Raw genomic sequence first — 9,522 nt, 5'->3', positions numbered from 1 at the left:
AAACTAAGGCCACTGTTGACGACTTGCCTTCTTAACCGCCCGTCTTGATCCTGTCCCCCACTGACTCCACTCTTTCTCCTAATGCAGAACAGCCCCCGCCCTCCCCTTGTTGACTTTACCCCAATCTTCTTCATGCAAATTCTAACGCACCCATATTCTCTGGCTGACCCCCTCCTTTGCCTTCTCCTCACACGGCTCGGGGTCACTAATACCGCCCGGAATCGACTGGACGCCAAAGGGTTTTGGAATCCCGACTTTGCCCGCCCCCGCCCTCTCCGTCTCACGCTCCCTAGGTTGACATTGAGGCCTCTCCTCTTGGCCTCTTTCCGAAGTTGCCAAGACCCCAAACTAACTGCGTCCCTCCGCACCAAAAGAACCCCCTCCCCCAGAGCCCACCTCCTCAGATACCGCCCCCAGGCCCCAGCCACTCCCCTACCGCCCCCGGCCCTCACTCACCCGCCTCCCTCCGCTAGCACAGCCGAACTTGCCGGCAGCGACACCTGACAGCGGCCCAATCAAAGAACGACTCCTCTGGGGTGCCACCAATTAGCGGAGGGCGCGCACCGGCATTGGAGTCAGGCTGCGTTGGCCGGCGCTTCTGCGCGGAGGAGGGTATCCCCTAGTGGCTCTCTGGAGAATGTGCAACCTGATGCTCCTCTGCCACTGATTTCTTGCTGCGTCGCCACAGCCCAGATGCTGGTTCTACAAGGACGACGTTCTGGTGAGATGAAGAGGGAGAGAAATGAGAGAGGAAGAGGAAAAGAGAGTTTGTGCCGTTGGTTGAGAATGTTAACAAGAGGAGTGATAGGGAGACTGGCCATTAAAACACAGAGGCAAACAAAACAAAACCAAAAAATCAAAGGAAGGAGCGGAAAGACTGGAGGAGATAAGGTGAATGGGTGAAGGCTGGATATGTTGATTCCTATCTCCCACACCTACACTTTCCTTGCTCTCTGCATTCCAAATTTGCTTTAAATTCTGGCCTTTCCCTTAAAGACATGTAGCCTTGGACAAATCACTTAATTCCTCTGAGATTCTCTTTTCTAATTCTGAATGAAAAACCTAACTCATGGGACATTGATTATATGTTTGCATTGTTCTTGTTATTTTCCTTGCATAGTCGCTTGATCAGGACAAGTATCACCGATCAAGATAGGTTCAAGTTCCTAGATTCTTCTCTGCAATCTCAGGGATCTTGGCACTTTTTAGTCAGATGCTTCATTATTCGGAACCCCAAGTCCTACTGAATAGAGTTGATCCGGAAGAACTAGCCCTAAGGGCATTAGATGCCTCTCCAGCACAGGTTCATACCTCCTTCCATGATTTCAACCTTTCAAACAAATAATTACAGTACTTCCAACTAATTAACTCCTCATTTTCTCAAAAAGGCTCCATCTTTAGTTAGGGCTGGAACAATTAAATTCAATGAAATAATATATTAAAAAGTTCCCTGCAGTTGTAAAATGCTTTAAAATGTTTAATGGTATTGCTTGAAATAATTAAACAAATCAGATACTATATGCATTACTTCCTGTCTGCTGTGGGATAAATTTTTAAAAGTATTTTTATTACAGTATATGCCCAAACATGGGGGTTTTCAGAGGCCTGCCATTTCAGAAGTGGATGGCCAATCCTTCTTCCTAGTCTGTCTTAATCTGAATGTTTAGATTTAGAGGAGTATCTGACAGACATACTTTGGACATGTTGTAAGGAGAGACAGGTCTTTAGAGAGGGACATCATCCTGGGTAGAGTAGAGAGACAGCGCAGGAGGGGAAGAGCCTCTATGAGGTGGATTGATTCAGTGACTGGGGTACTCAGCATGGGTGTGTCAGAGGCAATGGATTGGCACAGGATAGAGCACGGTTTAGGGCTGTTGTACATAGGGCCGCTATGAGTCGCAAACGACTCGACGGCACATAACAACAACAACAACAACATATGCCTAAAAGGATGTAAGAGAAGTACACAAAAACTTGAATTTTCCTAGTCAAGTTATTATTCAAATTTTAACAGCTACTCTGTAAATCAAAATAACTTTTCTAGGCAAGTCTTGTTTCTCTTTTGGTGATTCTTCCTTTCCATTCCCATCTCTTTAATCTTAGTAGCCACCCTCCCAATAAAATAGCAGCCTTGCTTTTCTGAAAGATTATCTCACTCCTTTACCTGAGTAAGTATATACCAATTCAAGTAATTACATTCATTTACTCATAGCTACTCCTTCACCTAGATAATGATACCCTACAACACAGGTGAAGAATGGTGAAGAGATTGAGATTCTTAACAGCTTTAGTTTGCTTGGTTCCACGATTGACACTCTTGGCATGAGCATCCAGGAAATTAAAAGACATTGTGTTGGGAAAGTCTGCTGCTAGAGACCTGTCCAAAGTACTGAAGAGCAATGATGTCAGTCTTGAGATTAAGGTGTGCCTGATACAGGCCATGGTCTTTGCAATTAGTTGCTATGCATCAGAAAGCTGGACAGTGACTAGGGATGATAGAAGGAGAATTGATGCCTTTGAGCTGTGGTGCTGGAGAAGAGTATTGAATATATACCATGAACTGCTAGGAGAATAAACAGGTTCATCCTGGAGAGGGTAAAGCCAGGCTGCTCCTTGGAGGCAAGGATTCTGAAGCTTCCTCTGACATACTTGGACACATTTCAAGGAAGGACTAGTCCTTGGAGAGGGACATCATGCTTGGGAGGGTGGAGGAACAGTGCGGGAACGGGAAGGCCCTTGATGAAATGGATTGATTCAGTGACTGGGGTAATGGGGGGGGGGGTAGGTATGTCAGAGACAATAACATTGGCACAGGATAGAGCAGGGTTTAGGGCCGTTGTAAATAGGGTCACTGTGAGCCGCAGGCAACTTGAGAGCACATAACAACACAACACAGGTAATGTTTTCTATCTCTCCAAGAGTGAAGATATTCTATGTATAGAATTCTACCTATTCTCTGATAAATCATTCTCTTATCAGAGAAAGGCTTTAAGGGCTAGACCAGGAAGAGAGGCATACAAATTAAGAAGACAGGAAAAAGAACACAAGGGAGATTTGAGAAGAATGAAGGAAATGAGAGTAGAGGGATGGACGTGGGGAAATCTTGTGACTTATATGAAGGGAATTCCTCTTTCTGACACTCTTTTAGGATTTCCAGGTGTCTTAAGATTTTCACGTGTCTTACTGCTTTGCGAGTACATCAGAATAGCTGAGAGAAAAGGACTAAGGTTTATCCCACCTTAAGTGCTCCACACATTTAGAGTTAGTTCCAGCATTCATTCTCCTTCCTGCCAGGATCAGGTCATGTTCAGATCACACTTGGAGTTGTATGAACAAAGTTCTCTCAAATGTGAGAATATACACCTGGAAGGGGGAGAACGGAGAGGGGCCAAGAGGAAGACAATAGAAACTCTTGATGACTTTATGCCCTCAAACACCATTTTCATTAAACTCTGGATTAAATGTTAGGTAGCTAAGAGAGGAAAAGCATGTGGAGCCTGGAGACCTGTGCCTACCTGTTCCATTCCCACACCTAGTCATTTCACCACACCCTTCACCTCACCTTACATACTCCACAATTCAGGAGCTGGTAACAGAAGGGGGGGGGGAAAGGGAGGGAGAAAGAGGAAGCTAACTATTTCTTGCCCAACCCCAGTCCCACGCCCAGTATAGACAACAGGTAAGCAAACTTGTAGAGAATTCTCAGAAGACTTCCGTTTACTTGAGCAGCAGACAGGTCTGAGCCTGGAAAAGACGCTGAGGAGTAAAAGATCAAAGGCGAAGTAGGAATAGGTGAGAGGGTGGAGGAAGAAAACAAAAATTGGGGGAATCAAAAGATGTAGAAGCAAGAAATAAAAATTAGGGGATCAAACAAGAGGGGTGGAGCCAGGAAATAGGATTTCAGACTTCGGAGTTGGTGGCAAAGCATAGATGGGGTAAGAGTTGATGTTTCTCTGATTCTTCTAAGGAACCTTTCCACAACCTTGTAGGAGAGCACAAATGTGACGGACAAGGAGGTGCTTTGATCCTCTTCCTGGTTCTAAGGAAAGGGTGACCTTGAGTCACGGAGAGTAGTTTCCAGTGTCTGCCTCTAACCTTGTGCTTTCTCAATATCTCCCTCTGGTCTCTGTGTTTATTCCGTGGTTTCTCCGCGGCTGCGTCCCCTGGGAAGATGGAGGGGTTTGCTGGGGCAGGCTGCAAGCCGAGAAGCGGTTGGGCAATGTCACCCTTTCACACCTAGAGGGTAGACAGCTCAAGTTTCCAATTAAACTCAAGGTTTAGGGGGAAGGGTGATCGGGTTTCGCCAGTCCCCTTAGGTGCTGTCCTCCACTTGGTGCTGAAATCCGGGCCGCCTCATTCCAGGTGGGCTCCGGGCATCCTCGGCTTGGCACTCAGATCCCCTTAATCACTTGGTGTGAGCTGCCCACCCCGCCCCTGCACACCTATCGCGGTGGCGGGGAGGAAGGCGGGGCCTACGTGAGCCCCACCCCTGGGGACTGCAGCTCTGGCTTCCCTCTGCTCCGCCCGCCCGCCAACCGCTAGCTCATTGCGCTTCTCCTGCAGTCTGGTTGGTACCGGCTCCCACTCCTGCCCCCATCTCTGCTTCAGCTTCGTACCTGCTCCAGCCCCAGGCCTGTTGAGTTGCATCTTCCCTCTCTGATCCTCCCCTGCGCCAGCTCCTGCTCCAGGATTCTATAGCCGAACCTTCAAGCCATGGCTGGTCCCTTCTCCCGCCTGCTGTCCGCTCGCCCTGGACTCAGGCTCATGGCTTTGGCTGGAGCTGGATCTCTAGCGGCTGCATTTCTGCTTCGCCCGGATGCTGTGCGAGCTGCCAGCGAACGAAGGAGGCTGTATCCCCCGAGGTATCCGTGTCAGAGGCGCGGGATGGAGGCGGGGGAGGGGGGCAGGAAGGGAACACCGCGGGTGATGATGGTAGCCGGGCCACAGAGAAGGACAATAATCACTAAGGATCTATAGCTTGGGGGGTGGGGTGGGAGCTGTGCAGTCTGGATACGTCAGTAAGGCAAAGGCGAAGGCCAAAACCATAGGCAAAAGAATCCCTGAGAACCTGTAACCTGCAGATCCCCACCCCCACATCAAGACCAGCTATGGCCTTGTGCATTTGGGCTGCACTCATATTGCCCAAATTGCTGGAAGACCAGGAACTATCCTATTTATTTACTCTTCTCCATCTCCTTTTCCTGCTTGTTTCCTATTTCCTGAAATTCCCCTCCCCCAACCCTAATGCTGTGTACATGGGAGGAAACAACTGAGTGTGTCTAGAGGAGTTGAGTCAGCCAGCCACAGGCAGCTAGAACTGTTGGGAAAGGATAGACCCTGAAGTCTCTAAAGAGATTACAACTGCTTAGCCTCCATCTAATTCCCCCCTTCCCCCTAAGGAACAAAGTCAGATGAGCTAACAGGACAGCTCCCAGCAGATTGAGCTGGATATAGGCCCCTTGTGTCCTCCCTCCATGGTTACCGGGTACCCCCTCCCCAGCGCTGAGTACCCAGACCTCCGAAAGCACAACAACTGCATGGCCAGTCACCTGACCCCAGCAGTCTATGCCCGGCTCTGCGACAAGACCACACCCACTGGTTGGACGCTAGATCAGTGTATCCAGACTGGCGTGGACAACCCTGGCCACCCTTTCATCAAGACTGTGGGCATGGTGGCTGGAGATGAGGAGACCTATGAGGTAGGGGGCCCCAGAGTCTCCTTGGTAATCCAACTAATCTTCCCAGTGATCCCAGTCCCTTCTCCTGTAAAGACCCCTAAATATCCCCACGCCGATGGGCCATTCATACTCAAGTTTTCTGATCCAGTGAAGTCAATTAAAAACTGAGGCTTGAGGGATTCCTTCTCCTTAAGCATTATCCCCTCTTTAATTCTTCCCTCAGGTATTTGCTGAGCTTTTTGATCCTGTGATCCAAGAGCGGCACAATGGATATGACCCCAGGACTATGAAGCACACCACTGACCTGGATGCCAGCAAGGTGGGACAAACATCCCACTTTTCACTTGTGCTGGTTTTTGCATGCGATGTTCTTTGCATCTCCAAACAAACATTTCACTCTTATTATTTCCTGATTCATGGTTATTATCCTGCTGAGCTTTCCATCTTGGTATCCGGATAGTGTCTTAAGGAACAGCAGATATGGAGAGAAAAGTGTGGATAAGAATTCCATGCCCCAAGGTGGGCAATTTGGAGGAAGAGCTACAATGGGTCTGTGATTGGGATGGCTTGCTTCACTGAGACGCCTCCTCATGCATGCTCAGCACACACAATAAGCTGTTCTGTAATCCCTAGGATCTTTTCTTCCCCAGTGGCCCAGGCTTCATGCACTTATTTCAATGATTTGTAAAAATTTCCCTTGCCCTCTAGATACGTTCTGGGTACTTTGATGAGAGGTACGTATTGTCCTCAAGAGTCAGAACCGGCCGAAGTATCCGAGGACTAAGTCTGCCTCCAGCCTGTACTCGGGCAGAGCGACGAGAGGTGGAGCGTGTTGTGGTGGATGCACTGAGTGGCCTGAAGGGTGACTTGACTGGACGCTACTATCGGCTAAGTGAGATGACAGAGGCTGAGCAGCAGCAGCTCATTGATGTAAGGCCCCTTAAGATGGACAGGGACCTGGGTGGGGAAAAACAGGAAGAAGAACCAGGGATGGTGGAACCAGGTGAGCTCTCGGAGGCTCTGGATTCTTAATTTTGGCCCCTTTCCTCTCCCTAGGACCATTTTCTATTTGATAAGCCTGTATCCCCATTGCTGACTGCAGCAGGGATGGCCCGAGACTGGCCAGATGCTCGTGGAATCTGGTATAAAGCTCCTCCTTACATTGTTTTGGTCCTCATTCTCATAAATGCCTTTTTGCCCTGTGTCCCTCAATTTTTCACTATCCCTTGACCTCTGTCGCTCTTTTCCTGCCTTCCTCAGGCACAACAATGAGAAGAGTTTCTTGATCTGGGTGAATGAGGAAGATCATACACGAGTTATCTCCATGGAGAAGGGGGGCAATATGAAAAGAGTGTTTGAAAGATTCTGCCGAGGCCTCAAAGAGGTTGGAAAAGATAGTACAGGGGAGCTGGGTGGGAGGATATAAGCAAAATCAAAGTCTAACATAGATAGAATGACTAAATAATTTATCAACCAACTTTGGACACTTTTGTGCATGGAAGCGAGCACTATTAATAGATATTAAACCCAGAACTATCTTGGGAAACCATGACATGTGATCACCCTGAGACTAAGAAGAGGAAAGAATATCGGAAACCTAAAGATGTAAATACAGCCATAGTTGCTGATTTGAGAGGGAAGGTCAATGTCTGTGGCATGTGGTATGGAATGACGAGGTATACAGATGAGGAAACTATTTTATCCTGAATTGATAGAGGGGTTCAGAGATTGGTAGAATCATATTAATGATTCTAATATGATCACCATATTTCTGAGCCAAGATAGACCTTGACTGTGGCATCTGTCAATCTTGGGGAAGTATCATTTCTAAGCTTTAATTTGTGGGTGAGAGGGATGTTAAAAAGACAAAAAATGAAATGGTTTATGTGAAAAGATGTGTGGCTCTAAATAAGGAATTCTCAATCCTATATTGATTCTAGAGTCAGTTCTAGAATCCTCATAAACTCAACCCTTATTTTATGTCATCACATTTACAGTCCTATTTTGGACTTGCAAACAAAGAGAAAACTTGTCTTTCTTTTAGATTCAATTGGGAAGTAACAGATAACATATTCTGGTCTTTGCAAGTAATAGATAATATATTCAGAATGCAAAGGGGCAAGGAAGTTCTTTTTAAAATATCCATGCATCTATTTCCTTATCTATAAGACTGAGATTAGAAGATTGCCTACTTTTTCAGTTGTTGTGAGAAAAAATAAGATTATGCATGCAAAGTATTCAGCAGACTACTGGACCATTGAAGTGCTCAATAATTGTTAGCTGCTGTTACTATTCTAAATGAAAGGATTTCCCCGTGTATGTTCAGCACATAAGAGATTCTCCTATTTCATGATGTTTTAATTTTTTTTCCTTTCTCAATTGTGAACTAGGGTCCTTTACTCATGTTGGATAGTAGTCTTCACGTCAATTACTCTAGAAGACCCTATCTCTTCAGTTCAAATAGTAATTTTCATGGTTAGAATTCTTAAGCAAAGGCAAAATACGCAGACACATACAAAAAGAGAACTGCAAGTCTTTTCCTTTTTCAGCTCTGATTTCACCTTTCTCTCCACTATCTCATATGAACTTTCCACAGCTAACAGAAGACTATCCTTACTGTGTCAAGTCCCACTCTCATTTTATGAAAAGGCTCTTCCAAACCCAACACTCATTAACATATAGAAAAGATTGACTAATCAATCCCTTCTCAATTTAGTTTACCACCTCCGCCATTTCCCTCAAGTTTCTCCTCTTCCTTCCACACACAAGAAATTAGCCTGCATGCATCATTCTCTCACACCCTTAAGTTTCTGATTCTAGATTTGGAAAAAAAAACCTCTGTGGTCTAGCTGAGGGAGGGACCACATCTCCCTGATTTTTCACTAACAGAGCCTTTGTGGACTCAGGTGGAGAGGCTGATCCAGGAGCGTGGCTGGGAGTTCATGTGGAATGAACGTTTGGGATACATCTTGACCTGCCCATCTAACCTGGGAACTGGACTTCGGGCAGGAGTGCACATCAAACTGCCCTTGCTAAGCAAAGTAAAAGAATTATGGGGTTGGAAAAGGGTGTCAGTCTAGATGGTGAAGGGATGGACACGCTGGAATGGGTTCGGGGAAAGAGTTGTCTGCAGATTTAGGACTCTTTCAGGGAGGATTGTCTCTGCCTTTATTGGCCCTCACTCCCTTTTCAATCTCCCCTCTAGGATAGCCGCTTCCCCAAGATCTTAGAGAACCTAAGACTTCAAAAGCGTGGTACTGGAGGAGTGGACACAGCGGCCACAGGCAGCATTTTTGACATCTCTAACTTGGATCGACTAGGCAAGTCAGAGGTGAGATCTTTAGGTTGGTGGGGTGGGGCAGATAGGTCAATGAGGATTGAGTTGTGAGATAGAGTGAGCTTCAGGAATGTAACAGACTCTGAAATGAAATCCAGGTTGAGTAGGAAGGCATAAAATTCCCAGACTGGGCAGGAAGTGTCAGAGAAGGAAACTCAGATTGTGGGAACCAAAATCCAGAAAAACAAGATCAGTGTCCTTCAGGTGGAGCTGGTGCAACTGGTCATCGATGGAGTAAACTATTTGATTGACTGTGAGCGGCGTCTGGAAAGAGGCCAGGATATCCGTATCCCTCCACCTCTTGTTCACAGCAAGCATTAACTCCTCATCTCACAGAGGATTCAAGAGGCCCAGAACTCTGCCCCTTGTAATGGTGACCCATTCTATTTGTCCTGGGCTTGCCTATATCCAAGTAAAGACTTGTTGCTATGGTCTAACTGTTTGTGTTATTTCTGATTGGTGGGGTGAGGAGGAAGCAGCCTTTAAGAAAGGAAAAGAGACAGTGGG

General features: G+C 46.6%; 1 protein-coding gene across 2 annotated transcripts; it reads left to right on the top strand.

Moving 5' to 3' along the window:
• The first annotated feature begins 4,560 nt into the window (after nt 1-4,560).
• CKMT1B (creatine kinase, mitochondrial 1B) lies at nt 4,561-9,446 on the top strand. 2 transcript variants are annotated; one of them, XM_006882963.1, is made up of 9 exons: nt 4,561-4,862; nt 5,501-5,699; nt 5,902-5,997; nt 6,387-6,608; nt 6,735-6,820; nt 6,939-7,062; nt 8,585-8,719; nt 8,884-9,009; nt 9,220-9,446. In XM_006882963.1, the coding sequence occupies exons 1-9, from the start codon at nt 4,714-4,716 to the stop codon at nt 9,334-9,336; spliced, it is 1,254 nt and encodes a 417-aa protein (XP_006883025.1). In that variant the 5' UTR covers nt 4,561-4,713; the 3' UTR covers nt 9,337-9,446. The 2 variants fall into 2 exon arrangements, with proteins under 2 accessions (XP_006883025.1, XP_006883024.1); XM_006882962.1 differs by having other exon boundaries at nt 4,714-4,868; nt 5,429-5,699; nt 9,220-9,336.
• The last annotated feature ends 76 nt before the right edge of the window (nt 9,447-9,522 follow it).

This window comes from Elephantulus edwardii, unplaced genomic scaffold (genome assembly GCF_000299155.1).
Source record: "Elephantulus edwardii isolate Elephantulus edwardi_28Jun2011 unplaced genomic scaffold, EleEdw1.0 scaffold00026, whole genome shotgun sequence".
NCBI lineage: Eukaryota > Metazoa > Chordata > Mammalia > Macroscelidea > Macroscelididae > Elephantulus > Elephantulus edwardii.
The sequence above is the reverse complement of the archived record's forward strand: the minus strand, read 5'-3'. Positions and strand labels throughout refer to the sequence as shown.